This window comes from Lonchura striata, chromosome 13 (genome assembly GCF_046129695.1).
Source record: "Lonchura striata isolate bLonStr1 chromosome 13, bLonStr1.mat, whole genome shotgun sequence".
Lineage (NCBI taxonomy): Eukaryota > Metazoa > Chordata > Aves > Passeriformes > Estrildidae > Lonchura > Lonchura striata.
Window position 1 is genome coordinate 15487965 of NC_134615.1, and position 23195 is coordinate 15511159.

The 23195-nt window shown below is 47.3% G+C and overlaps 1 protein-coding gene across 2 annotated transcripts in view; it reads left to right on the forward strand.

Moving 5' to 3' along the window:
• GNAO1 (G protein subunit alpha o1) overlaps positions 1-23195 on the forward strand; it is a 139905-nt gene that overhangs the window by 97558 nt on the left and 19152 nt on the right. For both annotated transcript variants that reach the window (XM_021535225.2, XM_021535224.3), the window contains exons 5-6: positions 16449-16577; positions 17280-17409. In XM_021535225.2, the coding sequence (XP_021390900.1) occupies positions 16449-16577; positions 17280-17409 (259 nt within the window). The remainder of the gene's footprint in view (positions 1-16448; positions 16578-17279; positions 17410-23195) is intronic.

Sequence of the window (23195 nt, forward strand, 5' to 3'; positions counted from 1 at the left end):
CTTGGTAGAGGTCTTAGGTTTCGTAATTATCCTGATAAATTAAGGAATTGCTGTCATTATATGGCTTCACCTAGGGCTGAGTGTGAGGTGGAGGAAGAGCACAATAGGAAAGGCATTGTGTTTTAAATCAGCTGGATGTTTTCCAGCATCTCCCCTCCGTCTTCATCCATCTGGAACACCCAATTTCACCAAAATTGGGTACAAACTCTCCAGGGGCTGCCTCTGTTGGCCCAAAGCAGAGTGGAGAGCACATCAAATTATCTTGACAGAATGTGTTAAGTCACCTTCCTATCCCACCAAACTCTGACAGGAAAGCAGAAGGATTGAACTTCTTTGGCAGAAAATTCACAGGCAGAGGTCTGCAGGACTCTGCATAACACAGCCCCCTCAAAAGACACTGGATCTCATTATAGTGCCCATCCCACTTGAGCCCTCTCAGACCCCAGGGCAGAGGCAGAGCTCCACCAGACCCACCCTCTTTTGGGGTACAGCTCTGAAGAGACACAGGAGATACAGACTGCCCTGCAAGGAGGAGCAGAGAAGCTACACCAGTAGTCATTCCTCAAGCACAAAGCCACAGCAGTACCTGCCACCTCCCTGCCATTTTTCATTCTGTGTTGCATCGTAACTGTGTTGTGTTTGGTCTGGGATTAGTAAAATCTTGACACCTTGAGTAAGTAAATTGGTATTTAATGAGACACAATTAAATGGGCTCATCAGATGAGTACTGTCCCCATTTTGGCAAAGCTCACGCCAAAAGGGTAGGAGCTGAGGTAGTTCATGCAGCCTGGAGGAGGAGACACTGCAAGAACTTGGAAATGATCTCTTCTCTTTTCACATTTTGCTTAGTGGTGAGGAGCAGGCAGCACCATCTATAAACACAGCACAGGGCATCCCCCCAAGGAAACCTGCTGAACCACAGTCCTGAACCCCGGATAATCTGTTCTCATCTCCAACTGACAGACCCAACAGGAATTTCTTCCTGCCTTGTGAAGGGCTGTGGGTGACAGATTTGGCGCAGAAAGATTTGACTTTTTTTGGCTGAGTATTTGTGTATTTTTAGGCTGAAATGTCCTTATGAAACCAGCTGGAGCTGGCAGGCTGCCACCAAGGGTTGAGGTTGGGTTTTTTTGTTCCGTTCATTTTGTTTTTTCACTGCTGCCCCTATTGATGGCTGCAGCCTCCCTCTCCCACCAGCTCTGCCCTTCCACAGGCAGCACTCACACCCTAAAGTGAGCCCCTCACTGTCTCCTACCTTTCACCCCAACCTCCTCATCACACCAGGGCGTGGCAATGCTGGGATGCAGCTTCACAGCCAGGGAGTCCAGATTCTCCTGGGAACTCGAAGCCCCTGCTCCTCCTCCCCTGCAAAGCCAAGGAATCCAAGCTTCCCTCTCCCTTTCTGCACCCTGAGGTTTGACGTACCCCCAGCTCCACCATCACACCCTGCCCTGCAAGACAAACAGCATCACTCACACAGGCTGAGAGTAGGAGATGGGGCACCCCCTGAGGGGTGCACCAGAGAGGTTCTCAAGGTAACTATTGCTCCTAGAAGCTCCTTAGGGAATTGGATAGCTCTAGGGAGGCATTTGTCCCCCCATGTGCGTGATTCCTGCTTTATGCCAGCTAGTCAGCACCCGGCTCTGCACACCAGGGGCTCTGAGCCCTGTCCCCCAGCAACGTGTGTGACCACGTGGGGACCATCCTGCTGCTCTCAGCCTCCTGATTCTGCAGTGTGTCTGCAGGAAAATCTGTCAGGAGACCACCATGCCGAGGCTCTTCACACGGCTGGCGTCAGGTCTGGCACCATCTGTGAGGCTGGGAGGTGAGCGTGGCGGTGGCATGTGGTTTCCCGATGTATTTGCTATCCTTTTGAAATCCTTAAATGGCAAAGCATGGCAGGAATGCAGGGATTTCTTTGTAGCCAGGCTCCACGATGGAGCAAGCTGCCTTCCACACAGGTCTGCAGCCAGCAGTGGTGAGATGCTGCACATCTGCCTGTGTGCCCCCCCTTCCCATGTCCTTTCCCAGAAATCATCCTAGTTTGTAAGGAATAGTTGAAAAAGGACTTTGCTGCAGCACATTGGGAACTCTGGGGCAGAGCTGCCTGCACCAGCCATGGGGGGAACAGCCCAGGAGGAGCCACTTGAGCCTAGGACAAGCCCTGTGCCAAGCAGGATCAACCCTGTGTGCTCAAGATGCAGTTATCTTCCTTCACAGTTTCTGATTCCTCCTTGGATCATCCCATTCCCCATCCCATGCCCTGCTCAGGGCTCTGACACCACTGTGTCAGAGTGGTGCAATTCATCAGGCCCCACGGTGCAGTAGCTTTTGGAGCTTTTGAGTGACTGCTAGAGTTGTGCAGCTGCTGCCACTCACTCTCCCCACCTCCTCCTGGGGACCAGACAGTGCACACACACTCACCCTTCCCGCTAGAAGAATGCAGCATCCCCATCCTCAGGTTAGGAGTTTTATCCAAAATCCAACTTTAAGGTTAGGAGTTAAATCCAAAATCAATCACAAGCTTAGCTAAAACTTCCTGTTTTTCAAAATATATTAAGAGAACCATTGGAAAATTGTTTTTATGTTATGCTTCCTAAACCCTCTGGCTTGTACTTTAAAGCCTTTTGTCTGTGAACAGGAGAGCTGGAAAGCCCTTTTTTATTTCCTTAAGCAAATAGCCCATCTAATATCCAGCCTTGAGGGGCTTCAGAGAGCAAGAATGAAGGGGAAAAAACCAAGCATGTAGCAAACCTTGTGAGGAGCCGGCGGGGCCGGGCGGGCACAGCGGGGCAGGGCGGCTGCGGGGCCCCGGGGGAGCAGCGTCCCAGCACCGGGCCGGGACGGTTCTGTGGGCTCTGGAACTAAGGGCACTGATTCGTTCACAGACTAATGGATACAAGAGCTCTAATTAGCCCTGGAGCAAACAGCACTTTGTGTTCTTGCTTATCCAGGCCATTTTGGGTGGGAAGAGGGGAAATATGGGGTCCTTTCTCCAGGTCTGAGCAGCATGGACTCGTGCTTGGCCATGGCCAGTGCCCTGTGTGTGGTGTGTAAAGGGAGTGTCTTGGGAGAAGCCTTAACCAGGGGCATTTAGGCACAAGCTGTGCGGGCGGCAGGGGGGCTGTGCTTTTCCTTTGGGATTTCATACAGCCCTGTGGACCCCGGCACTCCCAGGCTGGGTCAGTGCCAGGGGTGGCCTGCCTGCCTCCTCCCTCTCTTGGAAACCTGAAGGGGTTTGTTTGTACCTGGTTTTCCCCACAGCACTCAGAGATGAGGCTCTTGTTGATTTGGGCAGCAGAACCGAAGGCAGACAAATGTGATGCTGCCAGGGCACTGCTCACATGCCACTCTACCATACAGGCTGGGCATGAGCCCCATCAGTACAGAGGGCCTAACACACTGCAGACAGATTTTGGACCTTTTCCTGTATTTTCGTCTTCTTGCCCATGCCACACACTAGTTGGGACTAGCTAGTGCTAGGTTCATATTAGTCTGTTCATCCACACCTTTTACACAATTGCAGTAAAAATAACAGAGATGGTCTATGAACTATTGCTTCATCTTCCCCATCTATGTTCCTTGCCTTCAGACCACTGGCATATCGCACAGATCCAAACCCAAAACTTCTGTATTCTCAGTCCCCCCAGAAAGCCCTGGAACCCCCCCAACCTGCCTCTCCCCCTGCCCATCTCAGGCTCTCAGGGCACTCCTGCAGGGTCTGCTCTGCTTGGGAGCACAGGCTCAGGGCAGGGTTTCTTAGCTTGTTCATGACAGCAGAAGGAGGCTGGAGAACAGCAAAGCGAACACCCATCCTTGTGCCAAAGTCCACATGTTTACAACTTCCCCACCTTCAATACCTTTAATGCATTTGAAAGTTTGAGTGCCTTGAGAAGGGACCTCCTCAAAGGTTCCTGGGCACCCTGAGACTCTGGAGATTGAATTAATTAGGGAAAAAAGAGAAGAAATTATTCTGAGCCTAGATTTTAGGCAGCACCTACTCCATGCTGCTGGGAGGGGAAGGAGGAGATACAGGGGAGAGGGAAGCCAGGCACAAACTGCTCCATGGACACCAAGGAAGTGTCAGCTCTGGTTTTGGTGGTTAGTCCAAGTCATTTGCTGAGGATTTACAATGCACTTTGTGTCATTATAACCTCTTCCTTGGTGGGCTACACTGTCACCCCAGTGCTGAGCAGCAGGTTTGCTGGGAACACCAGGACTGAAAAGAAATTTAGTGCTTTAGAACTGCAAGCCTGGTCTATGAAACACCATGTGAGTCGTCACTGTAGCTCTGAGACTTTTACAGCACTTTTAGTGATATAGATCAGAATTTCCCAGTCCCTCAGTATTGCTGTTGGTATGTAAGGTTTGGCAATAGCATAAGAACCATTTCCAAATCCTCCTTCAGGAAAACACCAGCCAGTACATCCTACTGAGCATCATTAATGTCAGTTTAAACATTTGCAGTTAAACAGATCCATGGTCTTGCAGTCCCCAACATGAGAAATACTGCACCAGTGCACTACACAGTGATGCCAAATATGCTAAGGGCAGGAATAGGAGAAAGAAAGAGACAGAGGTAGCTGATGCTAGTTAGCAGATGCTGAGAGCTGGGAATTGATAATGGAGTCCAGGCAAAAACCTTTGCTCAAATTAAACTAATTTTAAAGCAGCAATTTCACGTGAAGAAATCCCCAGAGGACCTTCTTGTTGAACAAAAATGCATAAACAAAGAAATTACACAAATGCAGAAGTTACAAACAAATGCAGGAAAAAAGGCTGCACATTTTTCTGCCCAAGAGCTCAACTATCTATACCCTGCCCAGGGGACCACACATGGGGATGGAAGAGTCTCTTCCCCCACACATGATAAAGAGCTGAATCTCCTGATCCACAGTCTCCATCCAGTCCCAGCTGCACCCAGGGCTGGCAGTGCAAGGTATAGGATTAGCACCCTCTCTGGAGTCTCAGCAAAGGTCACCACAGTGTGGGACTCCCTGGCTTGCCAGGGCATCCCATGGTGACAGTGGGGAGCAAGCAGCTTTGCTGCATGGAAGGCAAACCTCCTGTATAAACAGATAACTCACATCAACAGGGAAAGCCTGAAGAAAAATTGGACAAAATCCAGTTTCTTTCTTTACACATGCTACCCTGCCTCCCCGACACGTGTTCCCAAAACAGCAGGGCCACATTATGCTCCTCTGGTTTAGGCTGTGGTCCCCCAGGTGTTCCCCTCGTACCACAGTGAGACAAATCACAGTGCGTCCCTGCCTGTGCATGCCAGGCCTGGGCACATGGGGCATGCCTGCTCCATGGCCCTTTTCTCTGCAATGCTGCTTCTTCTTCTTCCTTACTTATGCCTTAAATCTCATCAGTCCAGTCTTCAGCCCTAAAGACAAGTGGGTCATGCAGTGAGCATGTGAAGAAGACCCCACAAGAAAAATATTTATGGGGATGCAGAGGCAAGGGACAAGCAACAGTGCAGATATGACCCAGATCAATCCTGCAGTCTTACCCTGTATGGACCTAAGGAGGCATTCGTGTGATCCAGGAGGTTATTTCTATTTTCACTTGGCAGTAGGAGCCAAAAAAACCTCTGTATTTTGAGAAGCTTCAAACATTGATTGGATACGGCTGATCCTTCCATCAGCTGGTCCAGTGCCACCAGATGAATAAATCTTGCATGCATCTGTAATTACTGCTTAGCTTGTGTTTAAGTGCTGTGTCATTGATCTACAGAACTCATCAAAATCCATAAGGGAATGCATGAAATTATATTGGATAGAGCAGAAAGGTACATGACAACATACATTTTCAGCCTTGTTTGTTCGCCAAAAAAAAAAAAAAGAAGAAAGCATTTATTTATCTCCATTCAAATTCTTGGGTTAAGTTGTGATTTAATCATCAATTGTAACACCATTTTATCAGCTGCTCTTTATGTTGGGAATATATTTATTTCTTGTAGTGGGCCTTAGTAAAATACATTCAGTTTCTACTGGCCTTGCAGTACCTGCTCCTAAGTGGGCAAAATCTCTATTAAAATCATGGAAGAATATTGATTGAGGTTTATAAAACTCCATATGGAAAGTTCTGGTGGTCAAAGCTTCTGACTGCATTTTAGGGAACCCAAAGTGATTTTCAAGTGCCACCACAGCCTTTCCATCATATCCTCAGACAAATCATCTATTCCCTTAATACTTCTATTCCTCCTAAAGCAAGTGTGATTAACAGCATTTCCCTGCTCCAGTGGGAGGCTGGGAGGACACATCAATCCTGCTCAGCAAGAGCTGAGGTGCAGCAGGGAGCAGGGGCGATGCTTTGCTCACCAGCCATCTGCTCGAGGTGCTCTCCTCCCCTCCTGCAGCCAAGAGGAAGTACACCAAAGGCATTTATTGGGAATAAAGCCCACCATGTCTGGAAGAACTGATGTTTTCCAGACCTAATGTTTCTCTGGCCCAACTCCATCCTCCCACTGGAAGGGAAGTGCTCCTGGGTCAATTCAAACTTCTCCCACAAGCAGGGAGGAACTCCTGCTCCGCCCAGCTGGCTTACTGCAGCACCTTGGCCCATGGCTTGCTCCCAAGAGATGTGGTCACTGACAGGTCCGTGGGCAGGCAGCAGAGGTTGCTTCTGGTGGGGACAGGTCCCCAGAGCACAGACAAAAGTCTGCACAAGCTCAAGTGCAGACAGCTTTTCCCAGCCCTGTGGAGGGACATGCCTCTGAGATGGTGTCCTCAGCTCATCTCCCACAAAACCACAGCAACTTTGTGGCTAGGCTGTCCCATACAGAGTATCCCAAATCTGTTTTGTCATGCAAATGCCCCTGATGCATCTTGAGCTGAGCACAGGGATCAGCCTACTCCTACAGAGGCCTGGGAGCAACCCAAACCCTTGTCTGGAGGACTGCAGGGGCCTAATCCCAGGAGTGGGTGTGTGGTGACAGAAGACTGTAGTAATAGACATCTGAGGTTGCTTGTGCCAATAAGAGAGGGAGAAAGGAAAAATGAGGGGCCAGCAGGTGACAGCCGTTCCTGGTGAGAACAATCGAGCTGTTTTGATATATATCAAAGATATAAACAATCTTCTGACAACAATTCAGTTGAACATTTTCTAAAGGGATGAGAAACTCCATGAATTTTCCCTTACGTGTCTCTGCTTCTGGATCCGGCCTGGATTGAAACCAAAATGCTGCAATACCACAAGCAAAGCTGTTCTCGAAGGAGCCTCAGCCTGACAGCTGCTGAGAAGGACCAGAAAGTCCATTTGCGTAGCACAGATTTTACACGCCCGAGAGATCTACCTATGTCTGGGATAACTAAGATATTTTTAGCGTGCAGCCAGGGGTAAAATTTCCAGGTTTTGCTTTTGCTACCTATGAGTCACATCTGCTCATGGCAAAGCACTGGCTAATTTTGGTACCCATGGTTTTTGGCAGGGATGCTTAAATGTCATTTGAAAGCAGAAATCCCCATAGCTTGCTAATAGATCAGGAAAATGGACAGATGAGAAAATCCAGAGATATGATTCCCACTCCATCACCAGCAATGCATCTTCCTCAGCAGGGTGAGTGGATAAATGGAGCCCCTGATTGAAGTCAGCTCCTGACAGACCTACCCCACTCCTTGTAACTGCACCATCATACAGCCAAGGGCATCCTCCAGCTACCTGATATGAGAACACAGATGTCATTAAGTGATGCTTTCCTTTGCAGCATTAGATCTAAATCCCTCACCAGTGCTATCCCTGCTGCAGACAGTCACCAAGCACTACAAAACACTGCAGCTATATCTAATTCTTTTCTTCCCGCTTAGAAATGGCCATGCTAATGCTACTTCACCAACAAGTGTGTAAATAGATGTCCCAGGCTTTGTGCACACCCCGATGAATATCTCTGGCCAGCGGCTGATCAAAAGGTTAAAGTCTGTGGGACTGGTTTCATCTGTGGTCCCAGCTGTCTGCTTTCCAGGGCTGGAGTAATTCTGAGTAATTAGCTCGTTTGGCCTTGGGGCCAAATTGAATGTTTGCTATCTAATGCAAGGAGCACTGGGACAAGCAATCCTTCTTGCCTGTGCTGGTGTGCTCACTGGAGCCTGTGCATGCAGCAAACTGGGTTAGTTGATGTCTCTCCCCTGTTTGGGCTCAGCAGATGCTTGCGAATGCACAAGGAGCCCTGCTGCAGCACAGGGCCTGCATTCTCTGAGCAAGACTCCTTTTCAGAACAAGCCCTTCATTATCCCAAACTCCCTGGGGCTTATTTTTAGGCCCTCCTTTTCTTTCCTTTCTTCTTTTTACAGTATAGAAAACCATCAGCTCCACTGTCAGCCAGCTTATAACAGCAGTCCTGGAGCAAATTAAGAAAGCTTCAAACCCACTGACTCTGTTGCATAAAGGTTTAGGCACAGATCCTGCTCACTTCCAGGGTTCCAAATCCCACCATTCCTCATCCCTTTTCCAGCTCAGCTACTGTCCTTCAGAGCTGGATGTCAGAAGGAAGCAGAGCCTTACGTAAAGCAGGAGCAAGGCTGGAGCTTTGAGCTTTCCTCTGCTTCAGCCGAAGTTCGATCAGTGCCTGCGGCTGCCCTGCTGCGAGAGGACACCTGTGTGCAGGGCCACCAGGAGAGAAGACCTGGCACAGCCTGAGCCATGCGTCATCCTGGGCTTACACAGGGCCCCTGCACAGACACAGCCAGCCCCTGTCAAAATCCTCTGCTTATAAAACAAAGGTGCCTTGTGGTCAGCAGCTCCATGCTAAACAACAGTTTGAATCACAGATTTTATATAAAACAGTATCATTGCCCAGATGAGGACACTGCTAAAAGGCACCACAGCACTGCTGGTGGACTGTGGTCACCATATCTGCCCTGTGTAGCAGCCCAGGGGCCTGGTGTTACACAGCCTGGTTCTCCAAATAGCATCAGGTGGAGTGACCATAAAACAGATGGTCACTTGTAGAACAAGGCAGCTATGGCTCCCTCCTTTCTCCATCTCAGAAAGGATGTGGGACGTGAGGAAAACCCCTTTCTATGTGACAAAGGGCTCCAAAGTTGCTGCACAGTGGATGTTGTGGAGGTCTCAGAGATGTCTACAGAGAAACAAGTGGGAAATAGGGAGAAGAGAGAGGACAGCTGTTCCCATTCAAAAATTAACAAAGTTAAACTCTGACATGGCAGTTTAAAAACCGGAAAAAGGCAGTTTGTTCACAGACAGGGTAGCTGAGCTTGGAAATTCCTTGCTGCAGATGTGGTTGTTATTTGCTGCAAAAAGTGCCTAGGCAAATTTCTGGAAGAAAAGTCATTGAGGGGTAATAAATATAAAGATATCACACTTCTCTTTGAAACTCTGTTCTCCATATGAACTCCTGGAGGCTGGGAAAGCTGAATACTGCATGCTTGCCCTCTATTCGTACTTTTCTCTTAACATCTGCTCTTGGACACTAGCTAAGCTAGGTGAGTCATTGATCTGACCCAGACATTGTTTTTCTCTTTTCTAAGGGTTCTGATATGTCAAAAAATATCTTTTTCATTCCCTCTTACATCCCATCCAATTTTCAAACTTCAATGCAGAAAGATAAGCCCACATCTCCTTTCCCAGGGCCCCTCAAAAATCCTTTCTGTGGAAGTTTCTCATGCTTGCTTTTCCTCCAAAACCCACCTCACCCCCAGCTCTGTGATCACAAACTCAAATTATAACACAGTGACCTTTAATTCTAGCAGTAAGGAGCAGAGACCTGGCCAGAGCCAACCACCTGTGAGCAAAGCCAGCCAGCACTTGCACCTGAAGCCCCCTCATGTCCTCAAGTACCTTTGTTACACAGCTGCTATTTAGTGACTCTGCTCATCCACATGTGATGCTAAAAATTATTCTGGATCCAGTCATGCCTTGGAAAACTGCAAGTCTAACTAGGACAGCTAAACGCCAACCTGCTTTTATTCATTCCTCCTGCCTATCATTAGTATTAATATCAACTTGTCAAGTTGATCTTGATGTACAAGCCCTGTACAGCCTTGCTTCAGTGCAGGGCCAAAACCATTAAAAATGCATCACAGCGCAGCATCTTTTTTGTCAAGATTTGGCACCTTCCTTTAATAGCAGGGATCATCCTCCTCACTCCCCAGAGATGAGTAATGAAAACCCATAGCATCCAGCAAGGTTCTTTCAGGAAAGTAACCCCAGTAATCCCTGAGCCTGGTGACCAGCACTCCAGCTGCTAGCAGCCTGCAAGAAGCAGGACCAGAAGTGACATCTCACTGGTTGGATTAAGTTAGGGGAAGGAAGTTGGGGAGTTTTCATGCTGGTGTCTCATTTGGTTGGATGTGAGATGAGATTTATCATTAGGAGCAGCAGCAAGATAGCAGGGCTTGCCATGTAATTCATATGATTGCCATGGAGGCAGGACTGGCTGATGGAGGAGCACAGCCAGAAACACTAAACACATTACCCAAAGTTCAGGAGCAAATTCCCAAGACCTTCCTTCTCTAGGCTGGACTGACAAAGCACCAATGTTCTTGCTCTCAGATGAGTTACTCATTCCCTAAGGTCTTTTCCCTGCCTGCCATAACCCACATGGAAACACCTCAGGAACAGTGTGTACCACACTTCTGGCTTTTGCTAGGGGGAGAGGAGGGCTCTGCAAAGTCTCTGCCCTCAGACAGGATTGATTCTTGAAGGGATACCATGCCTCTTCTTGGCAACATTTCAAGCTTTTCCTAATTGACGATTATTTAAGACACCTGTGACATCACCTCTATGTGTGCTGGATTGGTGCTGGATTCTGAGAGTGGGCTATGCTTGATTTTCCCCTTTCTCTCAAATATAGCAGCAGATCTGACTGGATATAGGGTCTTCTGAAAAAACATTGTGGTTCCATGACCTCTGGGCACTTGCCCAGCACCAGCTGCTCTGGGCAGCCAAACCAAACTGTGTTACACCTTCAGGCAGCAGTGCCCATATGGTTTTGCTCTCTGTTAGGAGATAACTACAGGAGTTTCTTGCTACAGAGTTTATTTTGCTGTTGTAGAGCCACTACTGACACTCCCTAAATCCAGTGCTTATCCTCTATACCCTTATTCTACAGCCACTAAATATTACATGGTTTTAATGCTAAATACACATTGAATTGTGTGTGCATCATTGAAAGAAGAAGATAAGGTGGAAGATAAGATCAGGTACAGGCAGCCTTCCATCCATGAGCGAGGAAGGAGTGCTCAGATAGAGCCATCTTTACATAATCATTTAGATTTAGATGAGATGGAGCTTGCTCATGACAACCTTGATTAAAAACTCAGCATTTGCCAGGACACAGTGTTGGAGCTGCCCCTTGAGTGCCTCAGTACACAGAGTCCAAAATAGCCCAGCAGTGACTCAGCTGCATGTGTTGACAAATGGGGATCTGCTTCCTCATCAAATACAACACAAGCCAACAAATCGAGGCTGGGGTATCCCACACACACATGGCCTTTCCTTCACAGAGGAGACATGGCCAGAACTCAGGACAGCTGGGATAGAGGAACCACTGGGAAGATGCTGCTGTCTCCAGGCTTGCTCCTGGAGCTGAAGCTCCAACTCCTACTCCCTGCAGATCTGCCCCAGACCAGGACCCAGCTGTGGCTGCAGCTGTACCACAGCTCGTTGAGCACTGAGGATGTGAGCATGGCATCAGCATGGTGTGAGCACCTTGGGTGTGCACAGGGACAGCTGGATGATGCAAAAAGACTGCCAAGGTGTCACCCTCAAGGCAAGAAAAACCCAACAGTTATTTAACCATCTATTGAGCCAACAGACATTTAACTGTCTATTGAGCCATTAAGCTCAATAGACATGAATGTCCATCTGTGTAAGTTTTGCCGCAGATATCCAGCCTTGACCGCAGCCTGCACCTCAGCTGCACTTCTTCATCCAAGAAAGCAGCCAGTGGAGCTTGGCATAGGCCAAGTCCTGGGAGAAGGTTCCCGTGGTAGCCAAGAGCCTGAGGAGGTGGTCCCTGTGCATGTGCTGCACGTAGGCTGCTGCCACTGAGCCACACCCGTGGGACATCTGGACAAAAGTTCCTTTCCTCCATGCAGTGTCTCTGGCTCCAACAGTGCTGCTACCAGATGCTTTTGGAGACAGCAAATGAAAGGGCAACACTACTCTGTATAGCTATTCACTGTCAACTAGCCTGTATAGAGCTCCTGCCTTTCTTAGCCTCCGTTCAATGATCAACTCTCCCTGTATTTGGGAATTGCCATTTCCTCTGCATCTTGCTTTTAACAGCATAAAATAGTTGGGTTTCGCCTCCCTGAGCATGGTATACAGAGTGACTCAGGAACCTGCAATCTGCTTCAAAACAAAGCATTTAAAATAAAAGATATAAGCAGTAATGGAGCCACTCAGCTCAGGAACAGAAATGCTAGAGGGTTTCTCACATACTCACAAACCTTCTAACCTTCCTTCAGCTTTTTTTAACCCCTGCAAACCTGGGTCAAGGCAGACTGCAAGTAAGAGCTGATGTGTCATTTCAGATATGCTTCAACTCCAGCATGCAAACCCTGGAGCTGGGAAATGGAAGAGCTCTGATGCCAGCACCGATGACGTGGAAGGGGGAGCTGAGCTCTCACTCCACAGCCTCCAAAGTACTCTCATTTCTGCTGGTTAAACAGATGCCAGCTTCTGAGGGGATTATGTGTCATAGAGCCTGTTGGCTGTGACAACTAATTATCTCTCACAACAGTTTGGCCTTGAGATTTTTAGCTCAAAGGGCATACCAGCAGTGCTGCCATCCAGCACCATGTGTAGCAATTTGCCCCCACTTGGGTTTCCCTGTTCCCAAAGAGGTGGCACCCCCAAAGTACACTGTTCTCCCCCAGCTCAAGCTCACACCAGCAGTTCCTTCCAAGCAGCATGGGCAGGGAGCACCAGCACTCCAGTGAAACCTCAGAGGTGCTTCCTGCAGGAGCTGCGGAGAACAAGCAGCAGCTAAAATCAGCTCAGCATCCAAACAGCAGCCTGGCTGATCCTCCCATTTCCACAGCTGGGTGTCAGTGTGGCAGCCATGCCATGGCACCCTCCTCCAGCTGAGCTTCACAGGCTGCACACACCAACAGGGTCCAGCTCAGATGCAGACAAGTGCAGGGGGGAAAATATCTGCCACAGCCTGAGTCTTTTTCTAGAGGAGAGCAGGAAAAGATATAAACAGTTTGGGAATGCAGCCTCAAAACCAGCACTGAAAATGTTTTATAACTTCATATAAATTGATGGCTGACCCCCATCGAAACTCCCGGGAACAGATGAAAAGCAGATCCAGACAACTGAAAGAATTTAAGTCATTGAGAAACAGAGTGCTGGAAAAGAATAGAGATGAGGAAAAAAGATGGACAGAGGAGTTAACAGAAAAGGCAAAGGGTGCATTGGCAAGCTGAGGTGCCCAGCAGCCAGGCTGGAGGCATTGGTGTGGGATTGACATCAAGGTTCTAGACTTTGCAGAGCTCAGCTCCCCTGCAGCCAGAAAAGGTTGAGTACTGGGGGTACTGAGTATTCTGTCAAGCACCAGTTAAGCACTGGGAGGCAGGTGCTAGAAGGCCCTCAGCCAATGTTCCTATGGAGATATCCCACTGGGACCACAAACTGGATGTTGTCAGGTAGGAGAGGGTAGATGGGATGGATCCTGCTTGGCTTTCCCCTCTCTCTATCACTATCATCTTGCCCTCTTGAGAGCCTGGAAGGATGCACCAGCTTCCCTAAACTCCTGATTCCCAGAAAACTCAGCTGGAGCCAGACACAAAGCTGCATCACAAGGGAAGGGAGGCAAGGCTTTCCAAGCCTCAGAGCCAGGCTGAATGCAGGACCCAATCAAATCTGGAGCTGACTTGCTGTCAGCATCCAAAGGTAATGCTGTGTGGAAGAGCCATGGACCGGGTATGCTCTAGTGTGAGTGAGAATACTCTGAAATCCCAGCACACAGCCCAGAGCTTAGGTGATGCTGCTATTCACCAGCAAATCATGGCAGGTTGAAAGCAACAATTACAGTAAAGAGCTTCTCCATCACTGCGCTGCTGAAGACCTGAGTCCTTTGGCCAGTTTGATGTAAATTTCATTTGCTGCACTCCCAGCATAAAAGGAGGATCTCAAAAGCAAGAATAATTAATGGAGAACATTAAATTGAAGAGAGTTGGGTCATCAGAGAATGCAGAAAATTAAGATGGAGGAAGTGATAAAGGACTTCAGGATACTGCCAAGAGCTGCAAGAGAAAAAGAAAACCCCCCTCTTACACCTCAGCTTTTTAATATCACCTTGAAGTTCCTAAGGACAGAGGAGAGCCTGAATCTCTGAATACCAGCACTGCAGAGCTGCCTCGGTCTGCAGGGCCCTGTGAAGAGATGCAGCTGTCTCTTAAATAACAGCAGTTGACACCAGTTGTGAATAGATGAGTGATCGTGGCTTCAGCCGTCACAGCCGAGGATCTGATTTCAAATGAAGCCCCATTCATCCATCCAGTGCCCATCATAGGGTTATTAAAGGAGCATCTGTCACCAAACCACAATGCCTTTAAATGCCTGAAAAAGGGCACAACAAAAATAAGCTAAGCCTGCTTAGTTTATATGCTTTCCTCTGGGTGATGTGATTCTTGGAATTGTTTAGCAAAAATAAATTATAAATATGATGGGTAGGGAAAATACATGATACGAACAGGGTGAGGTTTGTATTCGACCTTAGTGTAGAATTTGGCTGCCTGTTTGTTGTTCCAGGCTTGTAGGGTAGGTGTGAGAGACAGTAGCAGGGAGTTTTGTTGGGTTTGAAAGCCCCAGCTCTCCAGGTGTCCTGCTCCAGAGCCCTGGCTCAGTGGACTCCCTCCAGGACACAAATGGAAAGCCATTCCTGGTTTGGATGCAGCAGGGTTGTCATCTCCAGCAGCAGGTCAGGGCCAAGTTCAGGCCAAATGGGATGTGCTATGGCAAGGCAAATGAGGGGGGTTTGTTTGGTTACTCATCAGGACTAAATCCATGTTCGGTGTGGGGGGTTTGTTTGGTTACTCATCAGGACTAAATCCATGTTCGGTGTTTTAAAAAAAATGCATTTAGCTAAACTGAAAGTCAAGCATAGACATCATGGCTATCTTGAGTGAATGGTTCCAGCACATACCATCTCACACTCGCCAGCAAACTCTTACCTGAGGCAACAGAGTCTTTTCCTTCTCTGCAACTGTGCAGCTCCTTTTACTCTTTTTTATTCTCTTCCTGTTGCATTGGTCAAAACTGCTATCTTCTGGTACCTGTGGCAGGTCACCTCCTGCCCCACTGCCTCTCTGGGTGACATCCAGGCACAAGGATCAAAGGAAAACATCACTGCTCATGCACAGACATGCTCTACTATATTCACAATATACTGAAAGCATCTCAGAGCATTTGATTGATGCTCCTGGGGCCAGAGGTGGACATTTATGCCCTGTAATGCACATCAAACCTCTTTTAAGAGAAACTGGAGTGTCTGCGTGCAGGCTTAATGGTGGTGAGAAAGACTGTGCTGTGTGATGCAAGTCTGTGTCTATAATTCATATTAAATGGTAATCCAAATTCCTCTTTTCTTTATAAATTGTTTTTAAAATTGTCTTGAATGTGGATGGAAAACTGGATTGTGGTTACATGTGGAAAGATGTTGGGTTGCTCTATATAAACGTTTCATGCCAAAAGACAGGACTTCCTACCCCAGGTTTCAGCCCAGGGGGACATTACCTGTCTTCATAGATTTTAAGTATAAAGCAGAACAAAGTTACATGTTTTAAACTGTCCAAGCATTTTAGAAAGCTAAATCTCTTCTCTGTTCCCCCAAAGCCCCAGTTTGTACTCCCAGATTATTACCATTTAAGTGGAGTCCTGGATTCTTTCCAAGAGCTGCATCTCGTGCAGCCCCAGCCTTATGCTGGATTTCAAACTGAAGCAGTGACTCACCTGTGCAGATTCATCTCCCTTCACTTGAGCTGACTGAAAGCAAGGCATGGCATGACCCTCCCTCCCTTCCCAGCACAGAGAGCCATGTCCAAATGGGACTCGACCCGTGTGTTCTGGGAGCAAGACCTGTATGCTGCAGCCTCTTATCTGAATAAACCCTGGCAGAAGAAGGTTTTGTGTACAGAATCCAGCACAATGGACTGATTTGGACCCTTGTTCCTCAGGGAATAAAAATAGCAAGTTAATATTAAAACTGTATATTTTCACAGACTGCAGGCTGTACTCACAACACACCATGCTTAATTTCCTGCTTTCAGTTCCCTATCAGATTTTATGCTTAGCTTATTGAGGTTTGTTTTTCCCAAGAATAGGATATTTTTTTCCTTTAGCTACAATACATTCAGCCATAAAAAATGAGATTGGAAAAGATTAATAGGAAGCTGAAGGATTCATCTGAGATTGACAAAGATTAATGTGTGTCTTATTCTTAGCTGTTTTCTGTTTCTTTTCCCTTCTTCTCTCAGCTACCTAGACAGCTTAGATCGAATTGGAGCTGCAGACTACCAGCCCACGGAGCAGGATATCCTCCGAACCAGGGTCAAAACAACTGGCATCGTAGAAACCCATTTCACATTCAAAAACCTCCACTTCAGGTTAGTCTAAAACTGAACAGTACATTTTCAGATTAACTATTTATCACAGGGTTTCCCCATAGTTCCTAAAGGAGAAGTTGTTAAATTGCTGCTAAATGCATGGACAGCTCTCACTGCAGAAGACACAGCATTTTGGAGGGTCAACAAAATGAAAAGTTTGGCAATCCTGTCTTGAAAGTCACTGCCTGTAAGACAGAAGCTCATGGCAGCTTCTTCTAACCCAAACAACACCTCTTTGTTGGAATGTATAATACAAGCTTGAACCCCAAATCTGATCAAACCTCATAAATGTAAAAATATTTGGCCAGATCTTTTCTCTTAAGTGGGTCAGTGACATGTAATTAACACAATACATTGACCCTCATGATGCCATCCCATAGAGAGAAGAGGGCACAACGACAGAAAGCCACACACAGACAGTATTTAGAGCATATAAAAGTTAAGAGTGTGTGGTTTCAACCTCTACTGACCCTTTGGGACCCAGCTGCTTAGGCTCTCCCACAGATCCCACATCCCTGTCTGTAGCTGCTCCTCCTGCTCTCCTCAGCTGCAGGCTCTGGAGGAGAAGACCAAGCTAGCAGTGAAAGACTGGTTTGTGTTTGGAGCCTCCCAGCACCCATGTGGTCAGAGAATGCTCAGAATGCTCAAATCCCCTGGTAGCTAGGGAGGAGTGGGTGGTGACAGTGCTCCCCTGTGCTGCAGGCTCTTCGATGTCGGGGGCCAGCGGTCAGAGCGCAAGAAGTGGATTCACTGCTTTGAGGATGTCACAGCGATCATCTTCTGTGTCGCGCTGAGTGGCTACGACCAGGTGCTCCATGAAGACGAAACCACGGTGAGTCTAACTGGGTCTTGGAGGCCCCAGCAGCTCTGTATGGGATACTGCATAGCCAGCAACTCCTCAGAGGTCACTGAATGCTCCCTGGGGTGCCACAGTAATGTGCCTTTGTCCATCGCTCCCCCTTGGCTCTGAAATCCTGGGGAGATCTCTCCTCCTTCACGTTCTTTGGTACGAAGTCTGCATACCCAGGTAATGCTTCCTTACACTGGTAAAGGCATAGTGTTTGATTCTCCTTTCTAGCCAGCCTGTGTTTTCAAAATGCATTACAGGAACCTATAACTAGCAAGAGGATACAGCTGGGTGGGCTTTAAAACAGGGAAGCAGTCAGCCCATGGTGCAGAGGTGCAGAACAGCAGTGCACGCCCGGGGCTCAGCCCAGGAATATAACCTATTTCTTCAGGCTACAGAAATTCGTTTTCCTTAGTGAGAATGGAACTCTTTGAGTCCTCAAGTAATTTGCTCTAGGAGGGATTTTATGACTTCCCACTGTGACATTAGGCTCAAAATACCATCTGGAAATAAAGCTGGTGAGGACCTGTGTGCTCCCTGATATTAGAGTGCAATTAATACAAGTGAACTGAATATACAAAAAAGGATTCAGTCATTACTGTATTCTGACCATTCATTCAGTATGACAGGGATGCATGTTTTTGGGACTAATGACAACTGCTGTGGACACCCAGTTACATTTGTCTAATGAAAAGGAATTGGAGGCCATACTCAGACTCAGTAATGATTTCATCGGTGCCCAATCTGCAGCAACAGCATGGAGTGCTCACTCCTGCCAGCTCTGTCTCTCTGAGGATTTTTATTCTCCTGCTGGTAAAGATGTCAGGCTTGCAGAAAGCTCTGGATGGGGATGGAATTGAGGGAAATACTGCTGTTAGGTTTTATTTGTCTTGTCCCAAAAAGACTAAGGGGACTGTAGTTTCTAGCCTCTTGAGCCAGGTTTATGAGTTTTAGCAAACTCTTTGATGAAATCACCTGGTTGTTTGAATCATATGGATGCCAGAATTCCGGGTGATATTAACACTACCAATCACAGGACTGGTAACAGCATAAAGCAGTGTCAAAGAGAAGTTTAGGATGGAAATCAGGAAAAGATTCTTCACCCAGAGTGTGATCAGGCACTGGAACAGGCTTACCAGGGAAGTGGTCATAGCACCAAGCCTGACAGAGTTCAAGAAGCATTTTGACAATGCTTTCAGGCACATGATGTGACTCTTGGGGTTGTTCTGTGCAGGACCAGGAGCTGGATTGGATGGTCCTTGTGATTCTGTGATCATGACTGTGTCTCCCTCCAGACTGAGACACTCTACATGCTGTCATGTCCACTTATTTATAATCCCCAGTTGTCTCCTCCCTCTGACCCTGGCCCTAATCAGGATGCTCAGCCCTGTAGGATTTACTGGGAAGGAACCAAAATCTCCTGATGTGATTTGAAAAAAACAGCCATTAGCTCAACCCTATAGAGCTCTGCAGCTGGGCAGCAAAATCAGACAGGAGACACAGAAGAACACAGAGGGAAGGTCCAGGAGCAGGGAGCAAAGCTGTGATATGAGTGGAGAGCAAGGTGCTCTATAGGTATAACTTGGATTGTGACATCCAAACTGTGAAGCCAAAGGCAGCTTTTAATACAGGTCACCTTTGGGTGCCCATCTACACAAGTCAGAGCCTGTGATTCAAAGCCATGGAGCACAAAATGGAGTGGTCTGAATGCCAATGCCATTTTTAAAATGTCAGCCTTTACTCTGCTCCTCTGAACTGGAGGTTAGAGCATCTCTCCTGGGGAGAGCCCTGCCAGTGATTGTTCCTCACCCAGCACCACCCTGGAGCCAGCTCAGCCGCCCCCCTGAAGTGCTGCGCTGCAGAAACTGGGATTTATGCATCTCCACCTTTCCCTTTGCAGCAGGAGAGCAGCCTGGTGCAGCTCTGGCACAGCACTGACATTTGCCTGCTATTTCAGTCCCTGTTCACAACACATTTTGGGGGATGCTGAGCAACAGGAGGGCAGAGGCAGCTGCTGCTCATTTACACATTCGGCGTAAACGGGGAAAGCATTCGGCATCGCCACCACCATGGCAGGACGCCCCTGCCTAACCCAGATAAACAGCCCTGAGCGAGGCCAATGCACTCAGGAGAAAACAGTGGTGCTGGATCTTGCTTGCCCTGTTACATCCCCATCACAAATGGCAGGTGGAAAACGTGGCACCCACAGACCCTGGCCCCTCCCAGGTGAAGCCCCAAGCATTTGGCCACCTCCTTGGTAATGTGGTGCCTCCCCAAAAACCCAGCAGTAAACCAGCATCTCCTCAGTCAGCTGATTTGCTGTCTGCATCCGTCACATCTGCTGGCTTTAATGACGTCAATCAGCTTTTATTGCTTCTCACTTGGAAAACACAAAGAGGAGGCAGCTGAGAAAGTGAGCTGGATGCTGCTCCTCCAGCTTCATTTTTTAGAGACACTTACTACAGTCCAGGCACTTGCAGCTGTGTTGAGCCACTGAAGGTTTGGGGGCTGTACATTTGTCTCCATGAGTATGAAAGGACTTGCAGAGAGCTTTTATTGCTGGCATGGAACCATGAGAAGGAAAGAACCCAACTGCATACCAGAGTCCAAAAAAACCCTTCCAAAGCTGGGTGCATGTAGAGAATGTCTTTTCCTCCTGTGCTCAGCACCCAGTTGTCAACAAGCACAAGATTCCACAGGTGCTTTTTGCACTTCTGTAAGTCATACCACACTTCGGCGGGGGGGAAACTGCAGTTCAGATGCAGTCAGCATCACATGGACCAGGGACAGGCTCACCTTGGAAAGCTCCAGGTGGGACAAGTGTAGGGTCAGCTTGCGTCACTGAAAAAAGCTCACAAACAGGTTTATTGTGAATCCTTTCCAAAGAGCTGGTTAAACAAGGCTGGGTGAAACACTCTCTGACCTGTCCCTGCCCTTAAAATTCAAACACAGCTCTATGCTTGTAAAGTTGTTTTGTGGGTTATTGTGCTCTTTGTTTTAAAAGACTAAGCACCCATCCTCCAGCAGCAGCTAAAACAAGACTGTTGTGTTTGAAGCTGTCCCTGTTCCTTAAGGGCAGGCAGTCTTTTATAAGGGATGTATTTTCTCTCTAATTCCCTGTCACAAAGAGCCGCACAGCAGGAGTCGAGGAAAGCAAGTATTCTCCTATGTCCAGATCAGAAAGACATAAAGAAAATAAAGAAAACTTTCTGCATCTGTGATTTTTAGTCCCATACACCCATAAAGATCACACTTTTCGCAGAGACTCCCAGTACTGCTGAATCCAACTTCTCCCGTTGCTTCCAACACCTTATGCTGCTGTTGGCAAATCTAAACTGTGTCCCTGTGTGCCCAGCTCCCAGGGGAGTGGCACAAGGCATGAGAGAGATTCAAGCAATGCCTTCATCAGCCCCATTGCTGCCAGCCACAGGCCAAGCCAGAGCTCATGTGGCAAAATGGTACCCTCTGCCCAGCCCATCCAACACACAGGGCACTGCCCTCAAGGTATTAAACCTGCCTGTGCCTTTACCAAGTCCTTCACAAGGACCTGCCAGGCTCTCTGCCATAGTTGCACACAGTGGGGACATCCTGCTTTAACTGGCAGAACACCTCCCTGGATTATGTTTTTGCATAACGAGGCTGTTTTGTCTCATTTGTGACTGATCTTTTTGTTTCATAAATTAAAGTTACAGAAGGAAAAGCCTCAGCTCTGTAATCTGGGAAGAGAGAGGGACAGTCATATCACTCAGTAAAACTAGAGAAGATGATTCACAAAGGTAGATTTCCATTGTTCTTTCTAAATAGAATTCCTAATGGATTTTTTTAAAAAAACAGCAATGGAATGGGATCTGCAGTGGGAACTGAGACTATCCTCTGTTTTTTTACCTTGCAATTTCAAAGGAGTCATGGCAAGAGAGGGAGATATTGATGCTGCACATTGTTGCCTCTGAAGCTAAGAAATTTAGGTCAACCTTATCTAGGGAAGACATGCAAGTATTGTTTGTGTCCCTGTTGCTGAGGATGGGATGGGTGGAAGGCTCTGTGCTGGTAACCCTTGGTGCATTAGTGTTGGCCTGTTGGTTTGTATCATACTGCATGACCTGGTTAGCGTGCTCTCTCTGCTGTCATTGGGCAAGGGAAATGGAATTGCAGTGCTCAGAAATTGCCATAAGAGTGACAAAGCAGGCCAAAGTGGCTTGGACATCTTAAGGAAATATAAGCAAGAGGGGGAATATGGAGTTGCTGTGCTTAGGATAACCATCAGTGTTCTTACAGTTCACGTGACAGGTAGCACTTAATCACCAAGGAAAACAGAAAATATTGAATTAACTGAGTGTTGCAAAAAACACCAGGTCTCCTCCCATACTCTGGTAAAAAAATATGGTTTTTGTAAGTGTGTTTCTGCCTGGAAAGAGTCTTGACCACAGCATCCTTTCTCCCTCATGCTGAGTGAAAAGCTGTTTGCTCTTCACATCAGTGACAGCTGTGCAATGACATCTGAACTCAGCTATGAGCAATTCTGTCTCTTGTCCTGTGCAGGAAAAGTTAACTGGACTTTGAATATGCATGCATGAGTGGTGATTCCTGTGTAACACAGCTGTTGGGGCTTCTTTTCTTGTTGGGGTACAAAATATTTGCCAGTGTAAGGATTTAAAATACCAATTTTGAAATAGGAAGTGACATTAAGAAATTAATGTCTGGAGAACTCTTCCCTTAATAAGAGACCCAACATAAAGTGAGAAAAAGCAGCATGATGGGTCCAAAAGCAGGTGAAATAATTTGTGTCACCTCATCTAAAAGTATGAGGAGCGTAATCTTTAGTGCCTCCTAGCAGAATAGGCACATCTGCTCCATCACAGCAGAAAGAGGCCCCAGCCAAGTTCTAAGGGACAAAACTGGTCTTCCACTGTGGATTTACTGGGAGGAGGGGAATTATAGAGGGGATTTAACTTCTCACTCCTCCTTTAGCAGCAGTCTGTCCTTTCACATACGGTACCCAGACACTGCTTCCTCATCCTTGCCTCTGCACCTAGGTCTGCCTGAGCTGTTGCAGGGCTCCTACAAGCATATATTGAACTAGTAACAGTTGGGAAGGGAAAGAAAAGGGAGATAGTGAGGATTCCTGATGCTAGCCAGCACCAGGACAGCTTGTGCCCATGCATGAGCTCCCAGAAGCCCTCCTGGCAACAACATTTCCCATATGGCATCCAGGTATGACAACAGAAGCATCTGTGCCTGCTCACCAGAATATTGCTCTGCACCTTTGCTACACACAGAAAGCAATTCAAGGCTTTTGAATAATGTCATCTTCTCTTTAGTGGTGGGGAAGGAAAAGGTAGATTTTAAGACCAAAACATTTCCCACGTAAATAAGGATGAGTGGGCAGAGTAGTTCATTATATTTACTTGTCTGACTGACAAAGCTGGAGAGAAAATCAACATATAGCAATCTGACAGCCTTAGGAAGCTTTGAACATTGTTTCTGGAATCTGGAAAGAATAGAGGTCATTTAGTGTAACCCCCATGTTGCAGTGGGATGTATTGTGTCTATATGATTCTGTGATTCTATATTCTGGTTACCACTGAACACTAATAGTCACTATTTCTTGGGAAAACAGTCTCATTTCCTAGCATGCACTAATACAAATTGATCAAACTGGATAAGAGAAGTAGGAGGACTTCTGTAGGATCCTTACATAGTCGTACGACTGTTGAAGAGTTGGCTTCACCTAACTTTGAAGCCCAGCTCAGAAGTCCTCAGCTTCTGTTTCT